A 17799-nucleotide genomic window follows, 5' to 3' on the forward strand; every position below is an offset into this window, starting at 1 on the left:
GCCACGTGTGCTGTCAAACACACGCGCTATTTTTTTGTAAAAAAAAAAAATTCTTTAAGGACGCACCGGTTCCTCAGCTGGCTGTGATAAGGCCATTTACAGCAAAATTTTAGCGCCCAAACGTCTGTGCGCTTCCAGCCTTGAATTAAAACAAACCAACCCCCTCCTCATGCATCTTCCTGCAAAAACACGCCTTTTATGTACTAAAGCAAATGAAAACAGACCTAAGAAAATTGGTTGAATTTCTTATACACCCAGTAGAACGAGATTTAAAATACCTTCTGATTTCAAGAAACACTTCAAAGCGGGAGGAGCAGGCGCAGTCGCTGCAGTCAAAGCCTCGCACGCAGCAGCTGAGAGGGTGCTCTCCCTTCCAGGCACGCTTGGACGTATTTTTAAAGAAACTACTCGTGACACATTCTGTTCATCTCACCATTCATGGCTCCCAGCCTGGTGACAGCCGTGTACTTGGAAAACACGCACGGCGAGTTACGGCAGGGGGTCCACGGCGATGGGGCAGGCACCCACCTCGGCACAACGGTGCGGTGCCACTGGCACACGGAGCCCACGGCCTGACTGGGCACTGCCCTAACAAACCCGTGTGATGAGGGCAAACGAACCACCTGCCACCCACGCTCCGAGCAGGTCCTAAGGGGGCCAGTAACACCATGATAGCTAAATAAATGTTAATTATGACTAATCACTTCATATGTCTGTTCCAGATCATTTTGGTATGAGATATTTGAGTTTATGATAAAGTTTCTTTCTATTTAGCCTTTTTTTTTCCCCCTAAGTATAAAACCAAGCTATCCATAGCTCACATAGGGGGTGTGATATAAAAAAGCAGGGATATATAGAAATATAAAAGCAGCAGATATATAAAAATTCTGGTATTTTGAACCTTAACCAGCACAACTGGCACCTCTCCTTAAGAAGTTGTTTACTTCAACATAAAGAAGCCGTATCAATTTATATGTGCACTGGATAATTTATTATTATTATTTTTTCTTAAAACAGCACTTCAAGGAGGTTTTAAAACCAAATGAGAAATAGTTCCCGAGTCATTTTTTTCCCTGCATTTTTTACACCAGCACTTGAATTAATTATCCGCACGATTCAAAACTTTTAAAAGTAAAATGAGCAACACTGCATACAACTTGCACTTTGGACCCTATTCAAACTAAACTCTCTATTCAAAATAACCGAGCACACAAAACCCCATAATCATTTACAGCTACTTTAATTAACGCCTTTTAGTGTTACTGGCTATAGGAAACAGCAACTGCCGGCTCAGGGGGGGATCTCTCTCCATCACCTGCCCCCAGCATCTCCCACTGCTGAACTCCCCACCCAGCTCCGAGCAGAGGGCTGCAGGGTGCTGCTCCAGCAGAATTTGACTGAAGAGGGCAGCTAAATGATTGCAAGGTAACAGGAATCACTGTAAGACCTCTTAAGAGGGCAGAGTAGATAAACAGACTTTGGGTACAATTTAAGCTTATTTCAGTCAATTTTCAGGCTTTAGGAAGGTAATGCTCCAGGAAAGCTTTAAACACAGTAATCCATGATCAAGCACACTGAATACAGTTGCCAAAAAGCTGGTACTTCTGCCTGCTCACAATGGCATTCTCACCTTTGCCAATTCATTTATTTTAACGATACAAGTAGCTGTACCACAAGCAAGCCAGCTGCTTCACGCTGCAGGCACTGAAATTTTGTGTTATATATAACCACTGTGCTCTCCTCCTTCATGTACGTGTCTAGATGTTGCTGACAAATTATGCAGGCTATTTATATGGCTGGTCTTATTTTCCAGTTTATGTGACAGCATTCTCTCATTGGAGTCACTAGGAAAACCGCTGATTTAAAAAAAAATAAAAATTACACGTGTTTCTACTTCAGTTTTACTCCTGATGCTTCAGACAGGTCCTCCCACCGCGTCAGCAAACGGCCAGTTTAGTGGGCTGCATCTTACTGGGTTGCCATTTGAGTAGTTTTTAAACCCATTGACCTGGGCTGACAGGTCTGCCACGAGCGCTCCCGGGAGCAAGGCAAGCCCTGGCCGCCGCTGGAGGCATGGGTTGAGCTGGTGGCCCCAGCAGGGGCCAAGTCCAAGTCCAGAGGCCGTAACACGGAGGGTTTATTTCACTCCACGCCGACAGATCCCGCTGCCCGGGCTGTCGGGTCACCCCGGCTGCGCTTCCATCTTGCTCTCCCCTTCCCACTTTATTTCAGCCCTCGAGTCATACCTTCTTCTGCATTTTGAAAAAGGTCCTTGCTTAGTGCATCTGTGTCCTTCTATTTAACACACATTTTAGGTGATTTGTTACCATTAGGCTTATTTAACAATTGGACGCAGAAAAGTGAATTTCTCACCAACGTTATTACATTTTTATATGCCCTTAGGTTTATTCCTCCTAAAGAGTTCAGTAAGCTTCCTTGGAAATTTCTCTCCCTTCAGCACAAATACTGCTCCACATATTCCACACTTGGCCAGGTGAGAGCGCAGAAATGACACCTGTGTGTTCACTGCTTTGCACATCAACGAAATTAACACTGAGAATGTTTTCTGAACACAAAACACAACTTGCAAATAGACTGTTACAAGTAAGTTACTAGGGAGGGAAAAACCCGTTTAAATATTTCCAAACAGTTTTTCCAGCAACATTTTAAACTATCATCCAATCCTATATTGATACTACCTTTGCTAGTACCACTAGAAAAGTGCAGATTGTTTTACTTTCAATGCAATGAAAAGCTGAGCTGACTTTACAGTCTGGAGACTCTTAACTCGCACTCTCCAGAGTTTATAAACATCTCCAAAAAAGCCAGTTTTAACTGAAGCTGCACAGTACTACTGTTTCAAAAATCCCTTTTTTCCTCCTGTTCAGTCCAGCCACAGGACAAGATTACAATACTTCGTTCTGGTCACGGCATCGTGCTTACCCTTTTGCTGCAGGTGTTTGGCCCGTTTGCAGCTCACGACCATTCACTTCTGCACAACAGACACTTGGCCAAGTCAGAAATTCCCCCGATTGACAAACCCCACCACAAGCCCCCAGCATCAACCAGAAACATTTACATCACAAGTTACTTTTTTTTTTTCTATGAAACAATTCCTTGCGCTCCACTATCAAAAAGAACTTTGCATTTTAAGGCACTTTACTTTGAAATAAAGCTGCCCTATATATCCATGAGTATCCATCCATCCATCCATCCATCCTCTGCAAGCCTTGTGCAAGGGAAACATCTCACTCTGATCCATAAAACATCATGGGCAGCCTCAGTGCTCTATAAACAACAGGAATAAATAACAACCTAAGAAATACAAATTTCTGGTTCCTTTGAGGAGCATCTAGTTTGGGTGTGGAATCTCTAATGCCTAATCAGGGATTTTCCTAATTTGCCTGTATTTCCACTTGGTTGCAATCACTGCTGGAATCCGAGCTGTCTCTTAACTCAGTCCATTCCAGGGAAGATTTCACCAGGGTACTGGACAAGCGAGGATATGTTAACATGAAAGATCTTTTGAACGGGCCCTACCACCAGAAAGCTGAATTACAGAGACAATTTACCATCAAAAGCTGGCTCTAAACCCCAGTTCCACCATAGGAATGGGAAGTGACAGGAGCCAGGCAGCCTGTCCAGCTTCAGCTCGCCCTGTCTCTAGCTGTGCAGCGTGCTCCGAGCTGCTGCACGCTGACGGCTGAATTCTGCTCGAAGAGCAGGACCGAGCGTACAATCCTTTTTTGTCCAAGTATTTCCTTCACCACCGTCAGTCTATAGTGAGCCCCAAGGTCCCAGAAAACATTTCATTCTGTCTGTTGTTTCAAAAGACCTCAGTGAAACGTGCATACTCTCGTTCCTCTCTTAACAAGCGAAGAAAAACCGCGCGCTGTTCTTGACGTGGCCATGCCAGCTACTGCACGCAGCTGAAAATCTGCCCGGCTCCTGGGAAGTGAGAGACCTCTCCCTGGGCCAGGCAGCGCTGGAAAGACTTCTCTCAAAATAGATGTGCAACCTCTCTCTCGCCCAGGACAGAAGACTAGCACTGAAATGGCACCAGAGTTGAGACTGAATCTTGTCAGGATAACGCAATCCGCTTCCGCAATGGATTATCGGTCTGTGCTTGGAGACTGTACCCACTGTTAGAAACTCATGGTGGAACTCTGCTTGCTCACTTGCTCACATGGTTATTCCTTAGATTTCTCTCCAGCACGTACAAAGCACTAGGCAAATGCGTTAAAATTCACTCTTATGTCTTCTTGCAACCTTATCCTAGTAACGTTTACGATCAGCTTGTGCTTATGCTTTCAATACTGTGGCTGTTTTTAAAAGGGCGTACGTCCAGAGAAGGGAGAGGGAAAGGGGAAACAGCACTGGGAGAGCTGGAAATTGAAGAAGTGATAATATTGCAAGGGCCTAAAATGCCATAGGGCTTCTGATGTTCTGCAAGTGGGTATTTTCCCCGGACAGCAACTCAATTCATGACCAGGAGATAGGAATGACTTGAGAAGAGTAGAAAGCAATGACCTTGACTCCTGCAAAGTGGTGGTTACCTACTACACCTGCAGCTACCCCGGGTTTGCATGGCAGCTCTTGGACTGTGTTTTTTCAGTATGTCCCCAAACGATCCTGCTTCCCAGCTACACTGCAGACCCCCCGTACCTCAGCCGACTCTTGCCCGTGGTCTGCCCCAGCCATAAACTGCTGTCTTCCAGCCAGGCTTCGGCAGAGCATTTGCTCCTACTGGTGCCACAGGCATCTCCCCAGTGAGGTGGCCTCAGAGCCGCCCCCCTCCCACGTCCCCACGGCCTCCTCGCTATGTTGTGATCCAAAATAATATGTCCCTGCAGCTCCCTCTCTACGTCGGCCACTTCCCAGCCCTTTGGGCACTTAAGGACAGGCGTCTTCCCGCGCAGCCAGGATGGCAGGATGGAGAGCGTGCAAATCAAGGACAATTTCCATACTTTGCCGTTCTTCTTTTTCAGATTTAAACCTCAATCTCACAATTGTTTATGTTTATATTTAAGCCTGGAAACGATCCCGTTCAAATTCATTGAAGTGATGCTGACAAAAAGTAAATGGCTTTGTTTCCTCAAAAAACTGCCCCTTTCTTCAACAAGTACTCTCTTCCCCTTTTGCTAACTGTGCTATTTCGCCAAGTTAAGAACGGTCCAGAGGAATCTGGAGCCGTAGAGAGTCTTTCCAGGAACTTCACAGGACTCGAAGTGCTCTTGAGCTGCGAGCTCGATCCAAACCCGCTCCCCAGCCGGCCCCTTCAACCCTCCTGCTAAAGCACCCCCGCTCCTCAGCAGCCTGGGAGCAAACTGCTCAAGTGTCGGCATTTTCCCGTCAGAGCAGCACTCCTGCTCCCAGCATCCCGCTTCCGAAAGGCGAGAGAACCCGCCAGCATCGCCAGGGCTGACAGCTGGCACCCAAAGCGCCTTGGGGGGCAAAAGGCTGCTGAATTGAGCACTTTTACCAACTGGGAAGTTTATGCAGTGACTGGGATGTAAAAAAATGCGTTCTGAGGAAATGGATCCTGTTTATCACACCAACGTATCTGCTACATCCAGGAATGCCCCTGAAGCAGGGACACCCCCTCTGAGGCAGTGCCCGTGAAACGCAGCCCCCTTTCTCTACACCCCACAGCTAAAGCAGCTGGATTTATTATTCCTCTTTAAAAATTCCACTTTATCAGATTTTAATATTTTCCTCTATTTGATCAAAATCTTGGAGTTCCTTCCAACTACCTCCATGGGTATTTTGTATCCATTAAATAATTAGATATTCCCTAACAAAGAGGGTATGTCACAAGTATTTCTATAAATTCAAACGTGAACCCCAAAAAGGTTTTCCCATTTGCATAATTCCATGTTTCAGTATATTACAATTCAGTCTTTACTTAAATCTTATTTCAATAGCAGTAGCCCTTCAAGGGCCACTGTGCAGATTAAGAAAAAAAGACAGAACTCTTGATCGTAACAAAAGCATCTCTTCTGTTAATTTGTACAGGAACTAATTTAAGTGCTGCTGCACAGCCCTGGATGGAGAAACCGAAAGCCGGGGTCCCCCCGCCGTGGCGGGAGCTTGCACAGCTGGTGAGCCAGGACCAGTCGCGCTGCCCGCGGGCACATTCACCCGGGCAAGCCCAGTCCCTGGGGATTCGGGCTGCCAGCGAGCACGGCAATCAGCAGAGCTGGCAGGACAAAGCTCAGCGAGCTGCTGTCATACCTGTTACAGACTGGGAAGGTCTCCCTCTCATTGCCCCCAAGCCTTGTCACAGCATCCTGGTGCCAGGAAGCACACAGCAAGGCAACGGGTGGACGAAATCAAGCAATGAGCGGCACGGAAATTGCGCGTGGTCTGGGATCCGGGCCCTGAAACCGGGAGAGCTGACCCAGCACCGCAGGCAGCGCTCCCCTTGAAGGTGCTCCGGCCGCCGCCGGACCCTCCGCTCTCTTTTCGTTCCCTTCGACGAAGCGGCAGACAGAGGATCCACAGCAACACATTTTAATTGCTCTTCACCGAAGCCTCTCTGCCCCACGCCTGTGCCGGAGCAGCGGGCACTGCAGCCCTCCCCACGCTCCCCCTGCACCCCCTGCCCGCAGCAGCACGGTGCTGGGATGGGGCGGGGAGCTGGTTCCCAGGGCAAGAACCGCTGCTGCGGAACGCAGAAAGGAGGCAGCACTCAGCTCTCTGCCGACCCCAGCCCCACACATCCGTCCCCGACCCACGGCAAAAAACAAGAAGGAAGCACAAGAAAACAGAGAGAGGATTAAAGAGGTGTCCGTTACTAATCACCCCCAAAACGATGCTGGTTCTTCTCTTAACAGGGTTTTCAATGTCTGACCAAATTGGTAGGAGGGTGGCAAACTTGCCTTGGCTTTGAGACTTCTCCTCTAGAAGACTGGCCATCCTCAGGGATTCCACGTGGCTCCGACACGGGAGCTACTCCTGACACGAAGTGCAGGCTTCTAAAGCAGCACCCAGGGCAGTATTTCCTAAATGGTGTCCAGTTGGGCTAACACGGCTACGCAGCCCCAACGAAGAAACGTTAATGCTTCTCCCAAGTCAAAAACCAGATGTGATCATTCGCTCCTGAATGTAACTTGTTGCTTCCAATAAATTTGAGAGTGAACCTTGGCAACACGGCATCTGTATTCAGCAAAACAGAGCAACAGAGACTTGGGGTCATCCCGGGAACGAGAGCCCTCACCGGCTGCTTCTGATCCCTCACTCGAAGATCTGGGACAAATGACTGGAATATTCTTGACATGAGGGTTTCTTGTTTTATGCCTCTTCAAATTTTCCCCACAAATTAGTGCAGAATTTTACTGATTTTGACTGTACGCAGCAGAGTTCCTGACCCATGCTGGTTTCTATTATGTACAGTCTCTGAAAAAAGTGACAGTGCAAATGCTGCAATGCAATGTTTAATTTTTTTTTTTAATTTCTTCCTGCAAATGTAGAGCTGAATATGAACTCTGAACACCGTAGCGAGCCATAACTCTTTTGTCCGGGTATCTGATAAGATTTCAAAACGCCACTTATATTCCCACAGAGGAACACACATGGTTTCGATTGTTTGTTTTTTTAATGGGCTATTTATCACTCAGCCTAACAATTGCACTATTTTCCCAACATATTTGCCACTTTCCCTTTGCTTCCTCTTTTGGAGCTCAGCCTACTGGCAGACACTCAGGCTGAAGAGGAGAAAAATGGCAAATCAGATCTAAGGAATTTGAACACTGTTTATATTTTCATTTTTTACCCAGGGTTACTGCTTTATGAGTTTCCGTGGAATCAGACGTGTGTCCATCTGCCTCCCAGCCCCGGAGCCAAACCTCACCTCTGTGCCCTGAATGCTGTTCCTGCCTCGTGCTCCAGTGATACCATAGAGCTCAATGCTAGAATTACTGAAGTCACCTGCGAAAGGGTTCTATAACCATGCTTCTGGATTTCTTCTTCTGCCTTAATTAAAGAAGAGACAGAGCCACTGATCTGCCGTTCTCACATTATTAGTGAAATACACTTACCATGATTAACTTTTCTTTGTGTTAAAATAAATAAGGTCCTTATTCTACACCCTTAGGTAAGTATATCATGATGGGGAATGACAAGTCAAAACATTATTTTTTGAAGCAGTGACGAAGGAGAGAGATTTGAACGATTAACAATTCCATCTGTGAGAGGGTAGAAATAAGGTGCTGACCGAGTTCATCTATAGTAACAATAATGCATTTATATATTTTTAAAGCTTCTCGGTAAAAAGTGACACGTGGCTATTACAGAGTTCAGGAGTTTCCTTTTTAAAAATAAGTACTTCTACAACAGAAAATAAAACACTAACGTACTGCTTAGTGGTGGAACTCAGACACAAGGCACCAGAGCTTCAAACTCGGCCACCATCAGTACAAAGACTCGAACTTCTAGTCTCGAGCTTTTTCTTAGAACTTCAAAAAAAGCGGAGAAAAGTGAATATTCAAGACTCTTCAGCTGTTGAAGGAAGAGTAGGAAAAAGCTTTTCCCCTTCCTCGGGACATCCAACTGGAGCATGAAGGCGCCACCTTAGCAGGAGCACAACTGACGTGAGCAAAAATGCATTTGTGAGTTGCAGGGCCTGTAGCGAACATTAGCTCCGAAGGGATAAACTGTAATTCAGCCCAAATCCCACACTGTTTACTGAGCCCACCACAACGACGTGAAGTTCAGACCAGTGAAAACCAGCACGTTTGGGATCCCGGCAGCTGGCACCTGCAGAAAGCCCACTGATGGTGGTGCAGAAGGGCCGACGGGCAGCGCTGGCCACAAGCAGGCAGCGCTGCGGAAGAGACGGTCCGAGCCCACGTCGCCCCTTCCCTGCTTTCCTCCTCGTTGTTTTTACACTTCCAGAAATCCACGGCTGGGGAAGACGGCGTGGCAGCCAAAGGTCGCGGGGCGCGCGGACGAGCTGCCACGGGCTGCCAGGGTGTCCCCAGCGCATCTGCAGCCTCCCACAGGGTTTGCATTTGACATCCATCTCCCCATTGTTAAGACATCTTTATCTCAGTTTTCAGGAAACGTCAGATGACTCATCCATCGGAACATCTGACGAAGCCAACGTAATTTTAAAAATGAATCCTACTTAGGCCTATTTTTCCAAGAAAACAAAATTAAGAAAAATGTTTTTAAATGATGCTAAAAATCTAATTTCTGTTGCAAACTGTTTTCCTGATTCAGGAACTCAGGGGCTTATTTTCGCTGTAGACAGTTTAACAGGCTTTTAGGCATCCAAATTTAGGAGAAAAATCCTACGGCATTTAAACAACGCAGAGCCAGAGCTGGAGCTGATTCAGCCACTCGGGCGCACAATTTGAACACACTACATAATCGTTCTCGTTTAAAAATTCTCCTCCTAATATCTAAGGGCTAGATTATCCCACACGCGTTTATCTTGATTAATGCACTACCCTAAGGACAGCCCTGCAGGTCTCATTAGGACTAATTATGAAGCAGGGTATTCAACGGCGGGATGATAAAATCTTGCCCTGATTGACACGGCCCTGACCTCTCCCTGCCACCACCTCGCCGAGGTCACCGAAACCCATGTGCCTGCCTTCCCCCAGCACGCTTCTCATTAACATGGAACGACTGCTGTTTGCTACCAGTTCAGAATTAAGAAGGAACCGGCACGGCGCGCACGCAGGATACGTTTCCCAAGGAGTGACACGTGCCCACGGATCAACGCTGCAGTGCCATGGATCCACACGCAGATGCCGACGCAGTGCCCGCAGGTGCCAATGCAAGGGGAGGCGAGATTCTCGGGAGCAGATGCCCCTCTCTTTTTGCTCCAGATCTACGCACACAGTTTTTGCTTTCATTTCACAGAGAGGGGAAAAAATAAAAATTAAAAAAAAGTATTTTACCCAAGCTGAAAGTTCCACTCCTGAAATCTATTTCTACCTCCCAGGAGCAGAACAGACGAGCCGTCTCTGCCGGCTGCGTGCTCCGGGCGCTCCGTCCCTGCACAACATCCGCAGAGGACACCTGGGCTGGGGGCCAAAGCCTGGCCGGGCAGAGCTGAAGGGTACTGCCATTTCACGGGGTCCCCTCTGAAAGGGTTTGCTTTGCCTGTTTCTGCTCTAAATATAGCAGCGCACACGGGCCACCTCCAGCTGGCGAGCGCGGGCTGCTCCAGGGGCTGCGGCACCTGCCTCGTCTCCGCTAACACAAAGCACGTTTTCTGAGACAAACTAATTCCTGGGGGCGGCGTGAGTGAAAGGTGCATTCATAGTTGGGCAAGAAAAACTCAGTGACTACACATCTGTCTTATGGCCAAGAGACAACGCAAGAATAGCTGTTTATCTCATAATAATACTACAAGCATTTAAAAGCAATCAAGTATTTAATATTAAGGTCAATTTTTAGGTGCACTGTTACTTTAGCAAAGAGCGAGGACATTACAGCCACACTCAGTTACTGAAATATTAATAATTACTGTCCAACGTCCTAATCAAAAAATCTTTTCTTTTTTCCTTTGGTAAACTATTAACTGACCTTACAGACTCTAGACGAGCCTGGTGTAACATTCCCCTACGTTGTTTTTGTGTAACATCTCAAGTTTGTGATATTGCAGAAAACACCACGAAGCAACCAGCGCTTGTTTAGACAAACACAGGCGAAAATTTACAAAGACGTGAATCTAAACCAAAACTGAGCAACCGCTCTTCTGCTGTGCGATTGGACAGGGAACTCGGTGAAGGGATATATCCCGTTTTCTGATCACCAACGGTACTTTCACACATTCCAGACGCTGTTTATCTGCAGGGGGGGCAAGGCGCTCGGGGGGAGCAGCTCTCCTCGCTCCGGCAGCGAGGGGATGCCCGGAGCCCCCGGCACACCGCGCTCGAATGCAAGAACACTGTAAGGTCACCTACAGTCACGATCCACGGACCCTGCAGCTCTCTGCAAAGGTGGAAATTATCCCTGTCGCTACAGCAGGGCAGGGAAGAGCCCTGCTGACGGCAGCAGAAGCGCCAGCCACGCGCCAGGGATGGGAAAGCCCGTCCCGTCCCCAGTTTGTCCCTCACCCGGACACCAGCCCACGCCGCTGCTCCGGCTCCAGCGCCGAGGTTTTAAGGCGCTTCCAAGCACCACGGCCATGGGATGTGCAGCGAGCTCAGGTGACGCCTCCCATAGCAAAGGACATTGACATCCCATTAACCCCCGCGTCCTGTTCCAACCTTTTCAGTCGGGTCCTCGCTCCGAGAAGTGCGAGGCCAGCAGGGCAAGGCGGCCGTGGCTGCGGCGCGACGCGTGATCCAGCACCGTTTCAGGGGAAAATCAAACCAAATTAAACCAGAGTCGCGCCTCCGCCACTGGGCCAGGGCTGCCCTTTGGCGCTGGGGGCTCCTGGCACCGCTCCTACCTCCAACACTTTTTTTAATGCATGGAAATGCTTTATTTCCACGTTCTAAAATTAATTTTTCTTCCCCCACACACGCATTGTAATGACTGTAATCTCAAAATAAACACAGAAACAAAAACATTTCCATATCCGTAAGTTAAAAGATGGCTGGGGGTGGTGGGGCTGAGTATCTCAGGCCAGAGAGCATTTTAAAGGTTCACCCTCTACTCTGATGTAAGACAAGACACGTTTTTAAACTCAGGAACGCTGCAGGATTTATATAAAACCGCTATAAACCCACTTCCTGCCCAGCTCCCGCTGCCATCGGGGCCTGGCCGCACGAGCGACCTGCAGTAGCTGCTTAAGCTGCAACTCCCTCCCCAGAGCACGTCTCTGCCATCAGCCAACTCCACGCACTCGGGCTCTGCTCCACTTCCCAGGATTTCATCCCAGGAAGAGAAAATTGTACTGGAGAAAATCTGACAGGCACATTTCTGTTTCCCAACTTTTTATTTTTTAATTTATGAATTAATTCTGTACTGTTTGTGGGAGGAGTATTTTAAATGTTACTTAATCCACAAAAAATGAAGGGAAGGCTCTGGCATCGACACCTTTTAATATCTATTACTAGAACTACAACTACAGCAACACTGCAGTCACACATTTACGGCGCCCAGCTCAGATATGCCTCCTAAAAATCACAGCGAGGCTGCACCCTCTCTGCTAGAGCCCTCCTTGCACGTCCAGAGGCACCTTGCCCTCTGCTGAGCGTCGTCCCTCCCCTAAGCAAGTGCATTTGTGAAAAAGACAGGGTAAGCACAGCAGTCCCAAACCCAGAAACACAAGCAGGGCGCTCACAGACACCCAAATAACCTCAGGAGGAAAACACTCTTCTAAGATTCACCATCAGCTGTCTAGAGACACCAACAACCCGCTGGTAGTTATGAGATGGAAACAAATCATCATATTGCTTACGTGGTTTGTGCTATTAAAAACAAAGAATCCTTACAGTGACTTTGCTGTTTCTACGTGAAGCGCCCTTTATTCCAGCTACAGGCAGAGAATAATTTAGAGGCAAAGAACCAGTCACTCTAGTCATACCGGAGGGTTTGAGCCCTGCCAGGCGTATTTTCCCTTCATTCCCCCTATCCTCCCCCATCCCCTGAGGAAAACAGCAAAAACAAATCAACAAGCATCAATAAAATAGAAGCAGCAAAACATCCCGCTGCTGGCAGCCAGCAATTACTCCCTTTCGGGCTCCAGGGTTTCTCTGGCTACAACTGCTTCTTTCATTAACTGCATATCCTTGAAAATAATATAATATTTACTCACTTTCAATGAATCAAAGCAGGCGATTACGCGTCCGTTTTCAACTTGGCAGCTTTTCGATGGGTGTGCAAATTTACATTCCGTGTCTGGTCGTGAGCAAGTCCCCCTTTGGAACTCCCTACACACTTCCAGCGTTAGCCATTTTGTGTCCCGAATTGGCGTGACACTAACAGCCATCTTTAGATTTCAGGTAGTTAAAATTCCCAACGAAACGGGCAAGCGAGCAGCTGAACTGATAAACTGGAAATGATGAAAGCGCCACCTCCAGAACACTCTTTTTTCCCCCGCTCCCTATTTTCAAAGTACGTGTAAAATCGGGTGGCTGCAACCTCACGGAAGAGATGTGCCCCAGGAGTTCACGGGGTGACACTGTTAATCGACACGAGGTTCTGTACTCAGAGAAAGGGCAGGAGTGCCAGCACGGTGCCCGTCAGCACGTGTGGCCGGGACTAGCCTCGTGCGCTCAGCAACCCATGCCGGGTGCCCACCGGCGCCCGCAGCGCAAGCATGAAAACGTGGCAGACCCTCCGACACGGGATTTCCGAGCTGCTTTCGGTAAAGTTGTCTGAAAGGCAATCTCCACGCGGCTGGGTTTGCAGCGGGGCTCTGCGGTGCGATCGGTATCGATTAGTTTGGCATAGACAGATGAAGCAGTTTAGAGCAACGCTCGAGACGGGATTTTTTTTTTTTTTTTTTTTTTTTTTTCTCTCCTCTCCCCCCTCCTCTCCTCGGCTTTCGGGCGGAAGATCTGTGACCTCCTCAGCACACTTTTGTTTTGCCAGCGGAGCGGCGCGGGGCGTCGCTCTGGGCAGGCGGCGGGCGGTGCGCTGTCGTCGCAGTCTAGCTGGCGGCAAGCAAGGCAAAAAGCAGCGGCTGCTCTAGAAGCGGTCCCGAGCAGCGGAGACGTCAGGAAAGGCACTTCTTAGTACCGACCTGCAGAGAGAAGAGACACGTTACAGTTCCGCGGGCGGCACCGCGGGGCGTCCCGCCGAGCCGCCGCCGCCGCCCCGCGCAGCGCACTCACGCCAGCGGCCGCCGCGCTGCGCGGAGAGGGGCCGCTTCCCCGTGCGGAGCCGGGCATGATGGCGAGCGAGCCAATCGCAGGTAGCGTTGCAGCGAGATTCCGGGCAGGGAGCCAATGGCGGGGGCCGTCTTATGAAAGGTCGCGCCTGTCAGACGCTGGCTGCGCTGCCCCGAGCGCGCCCGCCGGGGCTCGCCCGCCCGCCCGAGGACGCGCGTGTGGGCCCGGGCTCTACCCGACATGCAGCGAGGGGGACGGACCATCGCGGCGGAGCCGCCGCCGCCGCCGGAGCGCCCACGCGCGGCGCGGGGAATGGTACCGTCCGCTGACCCGCCCGCCTGCGCGCCGCCGCCGCCCCGCCCCGCCGGGCCTCCCCCCGCTCCCCGCCCCGGGCCCCGCCGGCCGCGGCCCGCAGGTACGGGCGTCCCGCACGGAAGCGGCGCGGCCGAAGGGACGCGGAAAGGCGGGCCCGCCGCCCCGCCGGGAGCCCGCTACTACGGTGCGGTCGTTACCGCCCCGGGCCCGGCCGGCACGACCCCTCCGCTCCCGCGGGCGCCGGTACTCGCCTCGCTCGGGGCCAGGCCCGAAACGGCGCTTACTCACGGGGCCGGCCCGGTGCCACAGCCGGCTGCCGGACACAGCCGCCGTGCCGTGTCGCCGACAGCCGGCGCGGGGTCCCCGGCAGCCGGGGCGGCTGTGCTCAGCTCGGGCCTCCCGCGGGGATCAGGGTGCCCGCACACTGCGGCTGCCCCTCGCCAGAAGAGAACGGGTACCCAGCACTCCGTTTCCTCCCATTAACGTATTGCAGGTGAGCTCCAAGCTCCGTGATAAACATCATCCACTTAAAAATCACCCAGGCATCCAACGTCTAGAAACGAGAGGGTAAACCTTTCCCCTCATGCTCGTTGAGACAAGTCTCAGATGCCCAGCTGTGCCACAGAAGCCTGGTGCCATGTGTGAATATAACTCCATAATAAATGACAACTCTTGTCCCAGCATGGAGCTCCACGGAGCAGAGGGGCCCTCGCAGCAACGCCCGCAGCACGCTGAGGGACACCACGGGAGACCACAGTCAACACTGACGATGGGACCCAACAGCATCCTGCCCACCCACCTGCGTTTAGAGGGAATGCTGATCATGTCCTTGTCCTTCTAAAGACCCTGCTCCATAATTTGTATACTCCCCCTCCACCCCCACAGCATCATCGCTGACACCGTCATCAGAAACACAGCTTGGGAAGTGGTGCTGGTCAGCGTGGATGCGAACCAACAGACAAGAAAAATCTACAAGGAGTCTTTTTCCAGGGACTAAGTGATTAGCACAACAAACTACAGGAGAAGTAAAGCACACCTAATACAGCTAATAAGATTATAACAGGCACCGTGGTTTCCTTGCCAGGACGCTTCGAATCATGCCCACATTTTTAATCCCTGCTAGCAGGAGACAAACAACTGTGCATAATTCCTCGCAGGCACAAGTTAACAGCCAGGTGTATTCTTGGTAGCCACCGATGATCGTTTGCTTCAGCTGCCTAAAGCCTAGAAGTCAGAGCCTCATCCTGCACCAGCAGTCCCTACGGATCAGCGCTTGGGGATACAGCAGAGACTAAGGACTTGAGAACTCATTCTGTAACACGTGCTTGGGCAAGCAAGCCTGTTTCTCCCACCTGTGCCACGCTACCCAGCCGTGACAGATTGGCACCGAGAGATCTGGAAGTGCAGAACAATATGCTGGGACCTCACGATGCCACCTGCCCACAGCTGCGTGCCAGCGGGTCCACCCAGGTGCCCCGGTGGGACAGGCTCTAGGCATCCCCAGCTGCCTCGTGCAGGACCACCCTTCACGTCAGAGAGCTTCCAGAAGCCTAAACCCCACCACCCGGCCTCCAGCCATGGCGAACTGCCACTCACCCTGTCCTCCACAGATACAGGTAACAGATGTATCCGCTTCCTCCCACCATCGCTCTTGCACAGCACCAAACGATGACTTCTGAGTGCCGCCTTGTTAGGAACGTTCATTCCCTGTAAGACCCTCAGGAGAGGGCGATGCTGATGCAGGAGGTCCGAGCTCTCGACAACGAAGCTGTGCCCAGCTCTAAGCAGGGTTTTTTTTCCTGTTAATCAGTCTGGTATAAAATCCATACCGAGCATTGATTTTTCCAAACACCAAGAAGAGTTAGAGCGGCAATTGATATCTTCTACATGCTAAAGCCAAAGCAAGTTAAAGGCCACATTTTCAAAACAAGATATTCAATTTCACTCTAATTACAAGAGTAGTCACCCCTAATGAGGAAAGAAAGATAGCATGAAGGCAACATCCAAAATGAAAACAGATGAAAGCTGTTTTGTGCTCACATGTAGTGAAAGAGTCATCTTCCTGGTAAAGCTCACAGAATTATGTTTTATTCCTAGCTCTGTAACAAGTTTTCTATTTGGGGTCGGACTAACCACTTAATTGCAATGAAATCTGCTCCTGTTGAGGTCAGTGACATGTTTGCAACTGCATTAAGCAGGGCTGAATTTCACACTTAATTCTTTGGGCTGCCAGCTACGAAAATAAAAAGTATCACTCCGAGGAGCTATGATGTCTCAGAGGTGAATCTTCTGAACGTGAAGAAATGCTAGATGTATATTTTGTCTGCACAGTTACTTCAAGAAAAATTGTTTTGTCAGATTTTGTTGTCTACCTGAAAATGTAGCCAGAAACGTCAGCTTTAAAAATAGCCTTCTAGCAAAAATACAGACTGACTTCAGACCAGAGGTATATCTTCAGTATCTCCCCTAAATAAAGGGAGACATTAGCATAGAATTATGGGTTTTTTATCTGCATAAACTATTTTCCTCTCACTCTAAAATTCTCTCATGATATTACGAGTCAATAAAGAGTCTCCAATAAGCCTCAAGTACTAAAGGTACCACTGTCTGCAAAAAAAACCAGCAGGTACATGTGATGTCTCTCTAAGGCTGTCTCTGATAAGCCAGGAAAGACTGCAACACATCCCGAGGGAAGAACCACAGTGAGAGGGCAGGAAAGAGGTTAAATTGGGGTTTTTTAATTATTTATTTAATTGGAATTTATGTGGGGGCTGACAGTTTCCAGACTCCACCTAGTAGGCCATTCAGTACTAAAGGCTGTTCTTAATCCACAGGTGGTTTTTGAAGTTCACCGTTTGAAACGTGAAAGTGTTTGCTACTTGTCTCGGGACGCGTGCAACGTTGGCTTGGCCAAAGCACAACCTTGCCTTTGCCGATTACAGGGAGCACAAGGGAAATGAAGCTAAAACATCCAAAGCAAATTAAAAAGTGATTCTCAGAAAAGACAACAGAGAGAAAGAATACTGAGAAGTCATTCCTTAAGAGAGATGGCTTAGTTGTCTGCTGAGCTGGGTCAATGAAAACGACTAAGAAACAGCTTCACAAATCAATGGAGAAGTTAACTGGGAAAGCCCAGGAAAGCGAAACTAACACAGAAAGGACCATGTGATTACGGTCTCTAAGTTCTGATTAAACATGTTCAATTTTTATTACTTCCCATTATTGCGATAAAGAAACGTACAGCCAGGTTAATGATACGTTTTTCCTCCTCTCTTTATTCCAGTCTGACACAAAAATAAGGTATGTGAACAGGAGTGTCTCACTGCGCTGGGAACTGTTCCCGAGGAGCCATTGTTTTCACTCTTCCTGTAACCGGGCTTGCGGGACGTTCCTGTTTTCTCCATCTCAACTCACACACGTCTCTCAGAAAGAACGATGTATGAAGCTGGACGGGCAAAAAGCACAACACTAAAGAGGAACGTGGCAGTGAAGAATGCTATTTTTATGCTCAGAGAAAGTGGAAGCTGAAAACGCCACTCCCAGTGACATGAGAACTGTCAGCAAGAACAGATAATTACACAACGTGCATTCATCCTCGTGACAATGACTCTAATGAGGTAGGAAATGGAATAAAATCAATATTCTATTTACACGGACAGTACAGTCTCAAAGCTTGAAATTGCCAAATGGCTGTTTTTTAAATAAAGAAATACAAAAATTACTGACTGCCTTACAGTATTTTCAA

At 49.1% G+C, this 17799-nt stretch overlaps 1 protein-coding gene across 10 annotated transcripts in view; it reads right to left on the bottom strand.

Moving 5' to 3' along the window:
• Window positions 1–17799, bottom strand: part of MBNL1 (muscleblind like splicing regulator 1) — a 104605-nt gene that overhangs the window by 64504 nt on the left and 22302 nt on the right. For 8 of the 10 annotated variants that reach the window (XM_086618092.1, XM_086618090.1, XM_086618087.1 and 5 more), the window contains exon 1: window positions 12722–13651. The exons of the other annotated variants lie outside the window; for them this stretch is intronic. In XM_086618092.1, the coding sequence (XP_086474218.1) occupies window positions 12722–12895 (174 nt within the window). In that variant the 5' untranslated portion in view covers window positions 12896–13651. Of the gene's footprint in view, window positions 1–12721; window positions 13652–17799 lie in introns of those variants that run through there. 10 annotated transcript variants of the gene reach the window in all.

The sequence above is a fragment of the Tauraco erythrolophus genome, chromosome 11 (genome assembly GCF_009769465.1).
Source record: "Tauraco erythrolophus isolate bTauEry1 chromosome 11, bTauEry1.pri, whole genome shotgun sequence".
NCBI lineage: Eukaryota > Metazoa > Chordata > Aves > Musophagiformes > Musophagidae > Tauraco > Tauraco erythrolophus.